General features: G+C 44.5%; 1 protein-coding gene across 1 annotated transcript in view; it reads left to right on the top strand.

Moving 5' to 3' along the window:
* SNRNP200 (small nuclear ribonucleoprotein U5 subunit 200) overlaps window positions 1-7,721 on the top strand; it is an 87,571-nt gene extending 79,850 nt beyond the window's left edge. The window contains exons 43-45 of the mRNA XM_068274847.1: window positions 693-774; window positions 3,886-3,978; window positions 7,314-7,721. Of these exons, the coding sequence (XP_068130948.1) occupies window positions 693-774; window positions 3,886-3,978; window positions 7,314-7,457 (319 nt within the window). The 3' untranslated portion in view covers window positions 7,458-7,721. The remainder of the gene's footprint in view (window positions 1-692; window positions 775-3,885; window positions 3,979-7,313) is intronic.
* Window positions 7,722-16,776: the final 9,055 nt, after the last annotated feature.

The following is a 16,776-nucleotide window of genomic DNA, read 5'->3' as shown; positions in this document are numbered from 1 at the left end:
CAGCCTGGTTTTTAATGTTTTGTAATGTACATACACGTTTATCTCATCATGTCACATATTGCCTCGGGTACACTTTAACCGCTTATAGAATTTCCAAATATAAAAATTGTCGCCATACATTGTACTAGGGACTTATTTTAAACATTGTAATAACCGGTACAAATAAAATGTGTGGGTCTTACCCACAGTAGCATGTTCTATTTTAAATGGCCGAAGACTGAGAAATATATATATATATATTTTCCTTATTACTGTTAAAATGCATTTGGAATAAAATAATTCTTAGCAAAATGTACCACCCAAAGAAAGCCTAATCGGAGGCAAAAAAAAAAAAAAAAAAACAAGATCTAGATCATTTTGTTGGCATAAGTAGTGATAAAGTTATTGGCGAATGAAAGGGAGGAGCACTGAAATGTGAAAATTGCTCTGGTCCATAAGGGGAAAACCCCGTAAATGGTGAACTGATTAAATCTAACATCTGATCTATGGCTATAAGCATCAGAGGCAGTGGATCAGCAGGACAGCCAGGAAACTGGTATTGTTTAAAAGGAAATAAATGTCAGCCTCCATATACCTCTCAGTTCAGGTGTGCTTTAAATCCATGTTATGGTCAGATTTTATGGATTAAAGTAGTCATTTTGTCACAGGATAAACTAAATTGTGTTTTTTGTACCTTTTTTTTTTTTTTCTAGCGGAGGTGCAGTTGTGGTTCTTGTACAGCTGGAGAGAGAAGAGGAGGTTACTGGTCCTGTTATTGCTCCATTATTCCCCCAGGTATGCTTTTGCTGTGCTCCAAATTCATTTTCTGTATCTAAGCTTTCCACCTTAATGTGTCACCTATGCAGATGGGATTTAATTATCTTATATTATCCCCATTTTTTTGTTGTGGAAGTTTACAAAAGAGGGTTTGGAAGCCTTCTATAGAAAATTGGCTCATGGAAGCTGCTTCTAATCCACTTTGTGTAAGTACCATGCAGTTAAAGAGAACCTGAGGTGGGTTTGAAGAATGTTATCTGCATACAGAGGCTGGATCTGCCTATACAGCCCAGCCTCTGTTGCTATCCCAAACCCCCCTGAGGTCCCCCTGCACTCTGCAATCCCTCATAAATCACAGCCACGCTGCTGACAAACAGCTTGTCAGAGCTGGCTGTGTTTATCTCTATAGTGTCAGTCTGCTGCTCTCCCCGCCTCCTGCAGAACTCCAGTCCCCGCCTGCATCCCTTCCCTCCCTGCTGATTGGAGGGAAGGGACGGGGGCAGGAACCGGAGCTATGCAGGAGGCGGGGGAGCAGCTGAGACTGACACTACAGATGTAAACACAGCCCGCACAGTGCGGCTGTGATTTATGAGGGATTGCAGAGTGCAGGGGGGCCTTAGGGGGGTTTGGGATAGCAACAGAGGCTGGGCTGTATAGGCAGACCCAGCCTCTGTATGCAGATAACATTCTTTAAATACACCTCGGGTTCTCTTTAGGCCTCTTGCACACTGCACGCGATTCCGATTCAGATTCCGCTTTTTAATCAGTCAGAAAAATCGATTGCTATTCTTGAATTGAACAGATATTTTAAAAAATTGTATGGTGTGTGTGGCCACCTTTAGAGTTGCTGACCAAGTCCAACTTGAGAGAAATTGTAATTCTGAGCCCTGATAGTTTAACCTCCCTGGCGGTAGGCCTGACACAATGTCGAGCTAGCCGCTGCAGGGGATCGCATGGCCCCGGGAGGATTTTTTTTTAAAATAAAACTTGTGCAATAGGCTTTAGCTAGCATTTCGCTAGCTAATTATTTCCCCCAAGTGCCTTCGGTCCCCACCGATTGCCCCCGATCACCACCGTAATACATACCCCCCAGGGATCCCGCGATGGCGCAGCCTCCCTATCAGCTCCAGGCTTTTGCTGCGTTCGGTCTCGAGAAAGCCTTCATTGTGGGGCGAAACGGCCGTCGACTACACCTCCGCACCTCTACTCATCTGCAATGGCCTGATAAGAATCTTAGAGCAATAAGAGATGGTAGAGGAGACTGCAGCTCAGGTAGCCAGAATGGATAGAAAGACGTTGAGAGGGAGAAAAGATGTTAGAATAAATTGCACTCCCTCCTGGGGCTCCTTTCTAACATATGACAATCATGCATCGGACATTAGGAGATGTCTGCTTGGAGCTTGGTCAGTGGTGGAAACAGATCTGCTGCTGTCCAAGATATTTCACTCCCCCCCTAGACTGTCTTTAGGAAAGGAAAAAGTGTTAGGGATCAGTTAGTGAGGGCTGACTTAAAGGAACCTAATAAGAAGACCGCTATGTCCATTTCGTGCCGTAAGGGCACGTTCCCCTGTATGAATTGTCGAAACTGTTCATCGATAATCCGGGGTGACTATGTCACTCATACCACAAAAGGGACAAGGATTAGGATTAAGGATAACTATTCTTGTACTACGACCAATGTGATTTATCTGTTAAAATGTCCTTGCGGAATGGGTTACGTTGGACAGACGACTAGGGATGGGAGGAGGAGGATTAATGAACATAGGAGTAATATTAGGAATTACAAAAAAGAAAAGGAGAGTAAAGAAAAATCCAAGGACAAATTTGAATCTCCTGTAGGTCGCCACTTCCATGAGTGTGGACATACAGTGGGTGACTTGAGATGGTGCATACTGGAGAAGGTGTTTTCGCAAGATGGGGTGGACCCCCAAATCTCCCTGCTACGTAGGGAAAGCAAATGGATATATGATTTGGGCATTCTTGCGCCAAATGGTATGAATGAGGCCTATAATTTAAAGTGTTTCCTATGAAGTGTGAATACAATGGTCTGTCTCTTTAAGTAATGTGCCCGCCCCTGCAGGGGTGTGTTTTAATCTGTCTATATGTATGGTCTTTGCACATGAAGTATGTAAGCACTTGAGAAAGACCCATTTGGTCGAAACGTTGTGCTGGTTTGCACTGTGATACAATAAAATTGGCCAAACAGGCCTTAAATCCAGGTCGAGACCCGGTCTTCTTTCTAGTTTGGACTGATAAGAATCTTACTCTCTCATATTTTTAAGCCGTGTGTTACTATTGTCTTTTAACAAGGAAGAAAATTAAAAGTTGAAGTTTTATTATGGATGAGTTGCTCCTGGAATTGCTTTACTTCTCTTTATTACTGAATGGACTGACCACTGATTCTGGATGTTGCACAATCATTATTGTATGTGGTTCACGGCCATGTGAATGTGTAATGCACTCGCCACACTTAATGTGTAGTGCACTCACCACAGCCTATTCTCTCTGCTCTACTGTTTGCTATGGGGAGGATTGGGACTGCACATGACGTCGACGTCATGTCTGATCGTCGCCATAGCCACAGTGAAGCTGGATCGTGAAGCTGCGGCACTCGCGGATCGCGGAGGGTAAATATTACCGGCGGCGATCGGGGGGTTTAGTTGGTTGCCGAGGGGCTTGGGGGACATAATTAGTTAGTGAAGTGCTAGTTTAGGCATATAGCGACACTTATTTTAAAAAAAATCCTCCCGCGGGCACAGCCTCTAAAACTGTGTACTGCCAGGGAGGTTAACCTAGAGTGATGGAAAGAAAAAAGGAACACAGCCTGTTCTATATATGCTTGCCACTGTACATAAACCTGTTAATCCTATCGTGTCACATGTCAGTTCCGGTACTCTTTAAATGCACTCAACAATCTTAAACTTGGTAGCAAGTTTTCAAATAGTACTACAGAAACATGAAGCACTCCATAAAGGGCTGTCCAACATAAAGGGCTGTCCCAATACCTGAACTGTTTAATCACTTCCTGCTGATCACATTCCTTTCTCTGTATGGCCAGATCTCACAATTCCCCTCTGATTTCTCAGTTTTATTATTGTGTAAGTTGCCTTATCTTCTGTACCTTTTCAGAAACGTGAAGAGGGCTGGTGGGTTGTGATCGGAGACGCCAAATCTAACAGCCTAATCTCCATCAAAAGGTTGACGCTGCAACAGAAAGCCAAGGTAAGGAGGTCGTGAACGCCTGCTTGTGACTGGAAATGTTTTGCGTTCACTTTTTTGAAAGGATAATTGGACTTGCACCTAGATTATACATAGTAAAAGTACTGTTGGAGCCTATATAAAATATGTGAACCAACTATGAAGAATACTAAGCTCAAATATGCCTCACATCTCTTAGGGTCAGTATGACCATCTGACCAACAATGCATACAGTGGAGGAAATAATTATTTGACCCCTCACTGATTTTGTAAGTTTGTCCAATGACAAAGAAATGAAGTCTCAGAACCGTATCATTTTAATGGTAGGTTTATTTTAACAGTGGCAGATAGCACATCAAAAGGAACATCGAAAAAATAACCTTAAATAAAAGATAGCAACTGATTTGCATTTCATTGAGTGAAATAAGTTTTTGAACCCCTACCAACCATTAAGAGTTGTGGCTCCCACAGAGTGGTTAGACACTTCTACTCAGTCACCCTCATTAAGGACACCTGTGTTAACTAGTCACCTGTATAAAAGACACCTGTCCACAGAATCACTCAATCAAGCAGACTCCAAACTCTCCAACATGGGAAAGACCAAAGAGCTGTTCAAGGATGTCAGAGACAAAATTGTAGACCTGCACAAGGCTGGAATGGGTTACAAAACCATTAGCAAGAAGCTGGGAGAGAAGGTGACAACTGTGGGTGCGATTGTTCGAAAATGGAAGGAGCACAAAATGACCATCAATCAACCTCGCTCTGGGGCTCCATGCAAGATCTCACCTCGTGGGGTGTCAATGGTTCTGAGAAAGGTGAAAAAGCATCCTAGAATTACACGGGAGGAGTTAGTGAATGACCTCAAATTAGCAGGGACCATAGTCACCAAGAAAACCATTGGAAACACATTACACCGCAATGGATTACAATCCTGCAGGGCTCGCAAGGTCCCCCTGCTCAAGAAGGCACATGTGCAGGCCCGTCTGAAGTTTGCCAATGAACACCTGAATGATTCTGTGAGTGATTGGGAGAAGGTGCTGTGGTCTGATGAGACCAAAATAGAGCTCTTTGGCATTAACTCAACTCGCTGTGTTTGGAGAAAGAAAAATGCTGCCTATGACCCCCAAAACACCGTCCCCACCGTCAAGCATGGGGGTGGAAACATTTTGCTTTGGGGGTGTTTTTCTGCTAAGGGCACAGGACAACTTAATCGCATTAACGGGAAAATCGACTGAGCCATGTATTGTGAAATCCTGAACGACAACCTCCTTCCCTCTGCCAGGAAACTGAAAATCGGTCGTGGATGGGTGTTCCAGCACGACAATGACCCAAAACATACAGCAAAGGCAACAAAGGAGTGGCTCAAGAAGAAGCACATTAAGGTCATGGAGTGGCCTAGTCAGTCTCCGGACCTTAATCCAATAGAAAACCTATGGAGGGAGCTCAAGCTCAGAGTTGCACAGAGACAGCCTCGAAACCTTAGGGATTTAGAGATGATTTGCAAAGATGAGTGGACCAACATTCCTCCTAAAATGTGTGCAAACTTGGTCATCAATTACAAGAAACGTTTGACCTCTGTGCTTGCAAACAAGGGTTTTTCCACTAAGTATTAAGTCTTTTATTGTTAAAGGGTTCAAAAAACGTATTTCACTCAATGAAATGCAAATCAGTTGCTATCTTTTCTTTAAAGGGAAGGTTCAGGGAGGGGATTCAAAAAATAAATTTCCACTTACCTGGGGCTTCCTCCAGCCCGTGGCAGGCAGGAGGTGGTCTCCGGTGCCCGACCCGACCGGCTGCCAGGTCGGGCTCTTCTGCGCTCCATTTCCTGGGACTTCTGCGTCCCACGCCGGCGCGCTGACGTCATCGGACGTCCGCCGGGCTGTACGGCGCATGCGCAGAACTACTGCGCATGCGCAGTACAGCCCGGCGGACGTCCGATGACGTCAGCGCGCCGTCGTGGGACGCAGAAGTCCCAGGAAATGGAGCGCAGAAGAGCCTGACCTGGCAGCCGGCCTGGCCAGGTCGGGTACCGGAGACCACCGGGAGCCTGCGGAGCAGCGGCGAGGGCACCTCCTGCCTGCCACGGGCTGGAGGAAGCCCCAGGTAAGTGGAAATTTATTTTTATTTTTTGAATCCCCTCCCTGAACCTTCCCTTTAAGGTTATTTTTTCGATTTTCCTTTTGATGTGCTATCTGCCACTGTTAACTTTTTATTTCTTTGTCATTTGACAAACTTACAAAATCAGTGAGGGGTCAAATAATTATTTCCTCCACTGTATTTGTATTATAACCGATATTCCCAATGAAATAAATAGATTCTCAGTCTGGAATTTTGTTACATAAAAAATGTTTTTTTGGAGGGAGGGAGGGAGAGAGAGAGAGAGATTTTTGAACCCATAATTATACCCTGACCTTGTACACGTGATTTGGCATTACCTAAAATTAATGATAACTATTATAAGGATATAATATTTCTGTACAGTACTTTGAGTAAGGAATACAGCAGATCCTCTTGTACTGCCACCCAACTATGAGGAGGTTGTAGTTGCTGTGAATAAACTAGGGGAGAAGTGCACACACACAAATGATCTGGCCACTCTGAGCGGAGGTGTACTGTACATCAGAACTTTACGTACCCTTTATTTATAGATGAATCATTTGCACATATACTTGCATAGGCTAATAAGTACCAAGGGTTTCTACATATGACCCATTGCTCACAGAACAAGCTTACATAATCCTAGCATCAGATCATATTCGGGCATAGTAGGCTGCCTGTAAGGGCCTGTTTCCACTACATGCACATTGGATGCAAAAAAACTTACTCCAATGAATGCCTATGGGGAAAATCTGCATCAGAAAAATCACGTTTAGTGGGAACAGGGTCATAGGCATTCATTGGAGTCAGTTTTTCTGCATCCAATCTGCATGTAGTGGAAATGGGCCCTGATTCATAAAGATTAGTTGGTGCTGAGGGATAAGGGTGTCTGTTGTCACTAGACTGACCGAGGTAGTATCCAACTAGCTAAAGCAACATTCTCCAACCCTGTCCTCAACACCCACCAAAGGTGCATGTTTTGGAAATCCATAGAGGATTACTCTACCTGTGAATGTTTGTGGTTTTCTGTGAAACATGCGCTGTTGGTGGACCCTTGAGGACAGGGTTGGGAATGGGGAACTGTAAGCTAAATGATCTGTGGAGAAATGGGAACAGTTGGTGTGCAGTTCGCTCAAGTGTGACCCCTGCCTCAGGCTCCTGAAGCAGGTTGGATGCTAATTCATCAATGTTCAAGTATTTATCGTTTCTATACTCAAATTTGGATTTTGCTGGGTGTAACACTACTTTGCTTCTCCATGTAGGTGAAATTGGACTTTGTGGCTCCAGCCACTGGCACACACAACTACACGCTATACTTCATGAGTGATGCTTACATGGGCTGTGACCAGGAGTACAAGTTCAGTGTGGACGTGAAGGAGGCAGAGAGCGACAGTGACTCTGACTAGAAGTTTCTAAGCGCCTGAAACAAGAGGCTTAAAACCCCTCCAGTGTCTCGCTCTTCATAATTATACTTCAATACAAAAACCTTGTGTGGGTGATTGTAGGCAGAGTGCAGAATATTGTTGTAAATAGCTTTTAAATGTGATGCCATTGTGACACTATGAATCTGTAATGAGTAGCACAGTGGATGTCGCAGTGATTAATAAGTGATACTTCGTGACTGGTTTTGTTATTTTTCTGCAAAAAATAAACTTTTTTTTTGTAAGTTGTCTGTGTTAGTCCTCCGTTCCTCATCCACTGAATACCTAAAAGTTGGCTTTTTCCAAGTTGCTTCACACTTCGTGGTGCTATTTATCAGTCACAGTGGGAAAAACTGCTGCTTGAGGTTGAACACTGAAGCAATTATTGGAAATGGAATAATTGAAAGAAGGTTAAGCAATCACTTAATGTTTGGGCAGATCGATCATGAGATATATCCCTCTCACATCAAATCTTATCAGAAAGGGATCTCTTGCCTGCTCATATACCGCAGACCGAGAGGTTGAGTTCTGATAAATTAAAAGCTGAAGTCTTAACGTGGCCCCCCAGGTGTCCAGTAAAGTATCACCTGTCTTCCAGCCCGACTCCTAGCTCTCTTGTAATTGAAAGGATTGATTGGACATGTTGCGGCATTGATTCTCTTACGATTCGGAAAAAATGATTGCATCAGAAGGCTGATCGGGCCACAATATATGGGGGAGGGGGGGGGGGGTTGGGTGTGGACTCTAGTGTGGCCACACTTTATTAAAACACATTATTCAGCTGGATGTGTTGGTGGAAATGTCTTTAGCCATTTGTTTCTTTATGCAATACCTTTTTATAAATTAAGTATTTTCTAAAATGTTTTAGTTTGAACCTCAGGTCTTCCTGAGGGTCACACAATAGATATATTATGAGACTCCCCCCTTTCCTTTCCCTCAATCTGCAAATTCACTACTACTACGTAGATGCAGAAAGCTCCCAGACAGGGTTGCATGGGTGAACTGGAAAATCACTATAGTCAGTAACCTCCTTCCAAGCCTGTCCATTAAAGTTTGGAGCGCTATGGCCACCTCCACTATATTGCCACAGCCCACCCCCAGCTCAGTGGCTGCCTATTAAGCTGCAGTTACCAAGCTGGGAGTAGGCCGCAGTAACACACTGTGGGTGGCCACTGAGCTCCGGACTACTCAGCAGGCTTCAGGCAAAAACCACTATGGTGGGTTTTTCAATGTTTCTTTGATCTCAAAAGATTTTACTTAACGGCAGTTAAATGAGTAGGGAGGCTGGCTGGTATCTTACCGTTTTGGCAGTTAAAGAAAACCATGACAATCAGCCACAAGGAGATGGACTACAAAACCTGTCAGACCTTCTGGCAACAATCTGTGTTTCATTGTCATTTCCAGACTCCTCAGGGGCTGCTGGTGGAAGGGGTATGGTGTGTGAGCACTGTGACCCACGATCACAAGGGGGCTGCATGTTTTTGAGTGCATAAGAATTATTTTTACAGGGACTGTTTTACACTAATCAGATTTCATCCAGGTAATTAAAGCACCTGTGTGGGTGGGCGAGGGGGGGGGGGGGGGGGTGTCAAACTTACCCAACATGCATCTTCCTTCATTCATCCCACGGCACCTTCCATGCTGCGTTCCAATTGTGTCACGTGACTACAAACACGTCTTCCTTCCAGGTTGAAGGAGAAAGTGTTTGTAGTCACGTGACTGGCGTGGAAGGCACCGTGGGGCGGATGAAAGACACATGCTGGGTAAAGGTGCATACAGACATCAGACTATAGTCTTTGGAAAATGAAAGATCACAGACCAATCTTACCACCCTTCATGTAGTATGAGAGCCATACCTACACAGTCTGTTCTATGGAGCTGAACTCTACATCAGAAAGAATGATCTGCAGATGATCATACACACATGATTTAACTGACATTCATCTGCAGATCAGATCCACCAGGATGGATTTTCAGATCTGCGGATGATTGCTTGATCTGCAGATGAATGTCAGTTAAATCATGTGTGTATGATGATCTACAGATCTCATAGACTATCATTGCAATTTGCAGGAATGGATTTTTGGCAGGAACAGATCTTTTGCAGTTACTGATCTTTTGTGTCTGTACAGATCTGTGTGTGCAGCATCTTGCAAAGATTTCTGTCTGATGTGGAGTTCAGCTCCATAGAAAAGACTGTGTAGAGTATGGTTCTCATGCTACATGAAGGGTGGTAAGATTGGTCTGAGATCTTTCATTTTCCAAAGACTATAGTGTGATGTGTGTATGAGCCTTTAGTTTAAACCCCCTTGCCCACCCGCACAGGTGCTTTAATTACCTGGATGACATCCAAATATCTATTTGGATTTCATCCGGTGATCATCACTGTTGAAGGGTGACCTATGCCTAAAGAGTGCAGCAGGATTTAACATCAATTCTGAACATTTTGTCTGGAACTGCCTGCCTCACTAAGATTATCCTATATTACACATGGGTATAAGGATATTGCTTGAGGTTGGCACAACCACTCATATTCATTCTTACAGTGAAGAAAAGGATCACAAGCTAGTTTAAGTAGGCTTGGGACTGTGCATACACGTTTATGTATGTTACAGGCTACCTCCGTTTTCCCAGAACGTCATTGGACAGCACCCCTGGTGAGACTTGTCTCCCTCCCAATCGTGGACAGGAACTGCAAAAGAAAAATTTGCATAACAAATAGGCAGCCATACATAAGCCACTAGCTTACCCTGAGTAACTCAGTTCAGTTTCCTGTCCCGGACGGGAATGCAGAGGAGAGGTCTCCAGGATGCTATCCATGACAGGTGGTCGGGGGCAACGTCTTTCAGGGCTCCAGGCATGCTGTACAGTGGACAGTCGGAGCACTGCAGCGTGGAGGAGGCTTCTCCGTACGAGGCAGCAGAGATATAGCGCAGGCGCGCTTTCAGACCAAGGTACTTCCGGGTCAACCCGGAAGTCGTCACGCACGGCGTCCAGCGTGACTCTGATCGGGCGGCAGGGGCCGCGGCGGTGATTGCGAATCAGCAGCAGCTGATTCGCTGAGGTAATTTGCAAATAAGCGCGGCAGGGGCTGCGGGGATAAGTAGGTAATTACGCATAACAATTAAGCGGCAGGTGCCGCAACGAGGTGATCCAGAGGAAGCCTATGCAAATGAATTATGCTAATGGGCTAGTCAGCTGAGCCCTGTTGTTCATGTGATTCTTTATTTAATCTTTTCCCTGTCTCACTCTGGTGGTTTATGTGAGCATGGAGGACGCTTCTGGGTCAGCTCCTGCGCAGTCTGCCAGGCCAGCCCAAGATTCCTCTCTGGCAAGTACAATGAAATATAAATATGCAGTGTGTATATGTATATATGTGTGTACTAGAGAGGGTGCTAATGGTTGGCTTATTATGTTTTATAGCCTGAAAAACATGAAAAGCCTGAAAAACAGGATAAAACTGACAAGGGTCAGCATGGATCAAGTGGATCTAGCAAATCTGTGAAGAAATGTGCCATTTGCTTCACTCGCTTGTCATCCTCATCCTCTAAAAAGTTGTGCCAGGATTGTACAAATAAACTTGTTAAAGATGAATCCCCTGTCATATTTAAAGATCTGATGGGCTGGATGCGGGCAGAAATGTCTTCAGCAATTAAAGATTCTGCTATTTCTTCTCAAGCTGTAGCCCCCAACCCTGCTGATATGCCTGGCCCTAGCAGTGACGCTACTGTTATGCCTATCAATATTGTGTCTTCTCCTATTCCGGTAGCACGTATTCCTGTGCAGGCTAGGAGAAATAGGGAGAGTGATATAGAGGGCTCAGAACTCTCTGAAGGGGAAATATCTGCATTAGAAGAGATCAGTGTTGACAACTCATCCCTTTAATTACTGACACATCTTAGTTATACAGGTTCTGGGGCTATTAGCACATAATCAGTGCCTTAACTGCATCAACCTAGCCACAAAACCTGTATAATTCATGTGTCAGTAATTAAAGGGATGAGTTGGCAACACTGGAAGAGATATCTGAGGGTGAAGAGATGGAAAAAGCTGAAAAACCACAGAAATTTGCTTTTTCCCCAGATTGAATGAAAGATCTCCTAACCTCCATGCATGAAACAATGGGTATTAGACCAGAGCAAAAACCCCTGACACCCCTGGACCAGATGTATGAGGGTTTGGCGGACCCCCAATCCAGATTCATTCCGGTCCATTCTACTCTTAAATCTATGATTAAGAAAGAATGGGAAAATCCTGAGAAAAGGGCCTTTTGGCCCAAATCTTTATCTAAGCGCTACCCTTTTGCCCTGGATGACCAGGCTTGTTGGGGTCCTCCGCCAAAGCTGGATCCTTCTTTTTCCAGGGTGTCAAGAAAATCAGACCTAATGTTTGAAGACTTCGGTAACCTAAAAGATCCAATAGACAAAAAGATGGATAATGTTTTGCGCAGGGCTTGGGAGTCTGCTTCATTAACTTTTAAACCGGTAGTGGCATCAACGGCAGTTAGTCGTTCTCTGAAGACTTGGCTATCAGACTTGCAGTTTAAAATTGCTAATGGCGTTTCTAGGGAAGAAATTCTTAACGACTTTCCTAAAATTACGAATGCCTCAAATTGCATGGTTGATGCGGCAGATGATACAGTGAAGTTGGCAGCCCGAACCACGGCATTAGTGAACTCAGCTAGAAGAGGAGTTTGGGTTAAGACCTGGAATGGGGATACTTCATCAAAATCTAAGCTTTGTGGTATCCCCTGTGAAGGCAATCTGCTGTTCGGTTCAAGGCTGGACGATACACTGGATCGTACGGCGGATAATAAAAAGAATTTCCCAAGGAAGCGCCCCTTTCAGAATAAGCGGCCATTTCGGGCCCCCGCCAAAAATGAAGCGGATAATAAATCTTCCAGGGGTAGAAGACGGGCTCCTTATAGACAACAAAGACCCCCCAATACCTCTACTAATACCAAAAAGACAGGCAAGCACTGACGCCATCATTCCAGTGGGGGGGAGAATCGCCAACTATTTCGAAAGATGGCAACAACTATTCAACAATCAGTGGTTACTGAATATAATATTAGAAGGTTACAAAATAGAGTTCGAGCAGCCTTCCCCTCAAAATTTTGTCTTGACCCCTTGTCCAAAAGACCCATCTTTAAGAATAGCCCTTCAATCAGAAATAAGGTCACTTCTTCAGAAAAGGGTAATTCGTCAGGTTCCAGCATGTCAAAAAGAACAGGGATTCTACTCCCCAGTCTTCCTGGTGAAGAAGCCTCAAGGAACCTATCGATTTATTCTAAACCTAAAGAAACTAAATCTGAGGGTCAAATACAGAAAGTTCAGGATGGACAATATTCGATCTGTAGTTCATCTCTTACAGAAGGACGACTTCTTGGCATCCCTAGACCTGAAGGATGCATATCTACATCTGCCAATCCACTTATCCTGCCAACAGTACCTAAGGTTCGCCGTGTGGATGGAGGGAGAGGTAAGACATTTTCAATTTAATGCCTTACCTTTCGGTTTATCTTCAGCTCCATGGCTATTCACCAAGGTTATGTCTGAGGTACTAGCCCTTCTCAGGTTAAGACAGATTAATATTGTCGGTTACCTGGATGATTTTTTATTATGGGGGTCTTCTGAGAAATCCGTTTTTGATCAGATATCTACAACTTTGAGCCTCTTCCAGGACTTGGGTTGGTTGATTAATTGGGAAAAGTCTGTCCTAGTCCCTTTTCAATCCTTAGAGTTTTTGGGTTTCATTATTTCTACTAGAAAGGAGAAATTGTTGTTACCTGATAGGAAGATCAGTGCTATTCTTAATAATGTTCTCTCGTTTCAGAAATTGAGAAGCATATCGCTAAGGAAAGCTATGGCACTTCTAGGTCTTCTAACTTCTTCCTTTCCGGCAATCCAGTGGGGGCAGTTCCATGCAAGATTCCTACAGATGTGGATACTAAGATCTTGGAACAGGTCTCTGACGGCTCTAGACAAGAAAATCGTCATTCCACAAAGTACAAAGGCTTCTCTGCTTTGGTGGCAACAGCTGGATCATCTGTCTCCAGGTCGTCTGTGGAGTTTTCCTCAGCAGAATACAATTACAACCGACGCCAGTTTATGGGGCTGGGGAGCCCACTTCAATTCTCTACCGGCTCAGGGAGCCTGGAGTATGACGATCAGTTCACAGTCATCAAACAACAGAGAACTGCAAGCAGTGTGGCAGGCTTTACTACATTTCGGGCCCTTAATCAAGAACTCTCATGTGAAGATAAGGACAGACAACCAGAGTGTGGTGGCTTTCCTAAACAAACAAGGGGGTACGAGGAGTCAATCCTTATGGGAGAAGACGACGAAGATCCTATTTTGGTGAGAAAGAAATCTCTCATCCTTAACAGCGACGCACTTAAAGGGAACCTCAAACCAACTGGCAGACTACCTCAGCAGGAAGAGGTTGGATGCGAACGAATGGTCATTAGATCAGGAAATATTTCAGCAGGTGACGTTACAGTGGGGCTGCCCAAACATAGACTTGTTTGCAAGGAGGGTGAATACAAAATGCCAACAATTTTGTGCCCTGTTTCCAGAGGACCTACCATGGAAAGTAGATGCCTTCTCTATCAATTGGGGAGAAGTAATGATGTATGCATTTCCTCCAGTTCCGTTGCTAGCACGAGTGATAAAGAAGGTTATACAGGACAAGGCTCGAGTTATCTTAATAGCTCCACTGTGGCCAAAAAGACCATGGTTCACGTCACTGAGGGCACTAGCAGTAACAGATCCGATAATATTTCCTCCTCTACCACACTTGCTATCTCAGGGTCCAGTATGGCATCCGAATTTAGACAGGCTTCACCTTTCAGCTTGGAACCTGAGTGGGGCATCCTGAAGTCCAAAGGGTTTTCAGATGAGCTATCAGAAACTTTGATACAAAGTAGGAAGAAGGTGACTCGAAAAATATACCAAAAAGCCTGGAGAATATTTAACGACTGGTGTATGGAAAGATCCTTTAACAATACATCTCTTAAGTCCGTATTGGAATTTCTTCAGTGTGGATATAAGAAGGGTCTTAGTATCAGCACCCTGAAGGTACAGGTATCTGCTCTGAGCGTATTTTTAGAAAGACGGCTGGCAGAAGAAGATCTAATTGTACGTTTTTTTTCAAGCTTTAAAGAGACTTAAGCCAGCAATTAAAACTAATGTACCTGCTTGGGATTTAAACATTGTTTTACAGGGTTTGTGTGAGGCTCCGTTTGAGCCATTAGCACAAATTTCAGACAAATTTCTTACCTTAAAGACCATTTTCCTGTTGGCCATTACTTCAGCCAGGAGAATAGGTGAATTACAATCGTTATCTATTAGAGAACCTTACTGCACCATTTCGGAGGATAGAATAACATTGCGACCTGATGCAGCCTTTCTACCCAAGGTAGTTTCCTCATTTCACAGAAATCAGGAGATCTTCCTACCCTCCTTTTGCGAGAATCCTAGTAATGATAAGGAAAGGAAACTTCATTTCCTTGACGTAAGGAGATGTCTCATACACTACATGAAAAGAACGGGTCCCTGGAGGAAAACTGACGCGATGTTCACCCTATTTGCGGGAAAACAAAGAGGCAACAAAGCTTCCAAGGCAACGCTGGCACGATGGATCAAACAGGCTATTACATCGGCATATCAGGTTCAGGGGAAGCATTTAAGTTCTCCAATTAGAGCTCATTCCACAAGGGCAATATCAACCTCCTGGGCAGAGAGGGCAGGAGCATCTATAGAACAGATATGCAGAGCTGCTACCTGGTCAAGTCAGAACACTTTTGTGAAACATTATCGCCTAAACATCTCGGCTGCAGCAGACTTATCATTCGGAAGAAAGGTGCTGCAGGCAGTGGTGCCTCCCTAGATCCTATATCTTGTACATCGTCTCACCAGGGGTGCTGTCCAATGACGTTCTGGGAAAGACAACTTTACTTACGGTAACGTCTTTTCCAGTAGTCAGAAGGACAGCACCCCTGCAACCCGCCCTTCTTTTGGGTGGAATATTAATTATGTAAGTAAGCATCTATGAGGTCCGTGTCATCTTTTGTATTAACTGAGTTACTCAGGGTAAGCTAGTGGCTTATGTATGGCTGCCTATTTGTTATGCAAATCTTTTCTTTTGCAGTTCCTGTCCACGATTGGGAGGGAGACAAGTCTCACCAGGGGTGCTGTCCTTCTGACTACTGGAAAAGACGTTACCGTAAGTAAAGTTGTCGTTTAACCACTTGATGACCCACCCTTTACCCCCCCCCCCCCCCTTAAGGACCAGCACTGTTTTTACTGATCTGTGCTGGGTGGGCTCTGCAGCCCCCAGCACAGATCAGGTAGCAGGCAGAGAGATCAGATTGCCCCCCTTTTTTCCCCCCTATGGGGATGATGTGCTGGGGGGGGTCTGATCTCTTCTGCCTGCTGGGTGATGGGGGGGGGCACCTCAAAGCCCCCCTCCGCAGCGAAATTCCCCCCTCCCTCTCCTACCTGCTGTCCCCCCCCTGGCGATCGAGGCTGCACAGGACGCTATCCGTCCTGTGCAGCCAGTGACAGGACGGCCCCTGTCACATGGAGGCGATCCCCGGCCGCTCATTGGCCGGGGATCGCCGATCTGCCTTACGGCGCTGCTGCGCAGCAGCGCCGTACAAATGTAAACAAAGCGGATTATTTCCGCTTGTGTTTACATTTAGCCTGCGAGCCGCCATCAGCGACCCGCAGGCTATTCACGGAGCCCCCCGCCGTGAATTTTTTTCCATGAAAATCTTTTTATTAGTTTTAAAACATGTATATGCAGTGTCTACGATTAACAGATTATTTATCTGAAAGATAACATTTTACAACCTTGTTACATAGGCATTAAGAAACTTATACATTATGAAAAGCATCTCATCTTAGGTAACATTTGTACAGTGGAATCATTGATCTTTTTAGAACTTCACACACTTTTGCTCTAGGTAGCGAATTCCCTTAAGAGGTTAAAGCCAATTAAACCACACATGGTACTATTAACTGAGCCCATTAGGCTGGTACCATGTACAACTGGTTTATACAATGTAGTGGTCGATATCAGGTGGCCTAAGGCCAATCGACAACTTGTCCTGAGATTGGTGTCAGGGAAAGTTGGGTTCTGGTAGCGATGATACATGTTTGCCTAAGTTGTAACATAGAATTAAGTACTTTATTTATAGGTTTCTTGTAACTACGGCTATAAGGGTATGTCTATAGGTTGAACAAGGGTTGGAAACTCGAAAGCCTCGGGTAGACAGCTAGATCACTAATACATCTTAGTC

The sequence above is a fragment of the Hyperolius riggenbachi genome, chromosome 3 (assembly GCF_040937935.1).
Source record: "Hyperolius riggenbachi isolate aHypRig1 chromosome 3, aHypRig1.pri, whole genome shotgun sequence".
Taxonomy (NCBI): domain Eukaryota; kingdom Metazoa; phylum Chordata; class Amphibia; order Anura; family Hyperoliidae; genus Hyperolius; species Hyperolius riggenbachi.
Note: the sequence above shows the minus strand (reverse complement) of the source record. Positions and strands in the feature narration are given on the sequence as shown.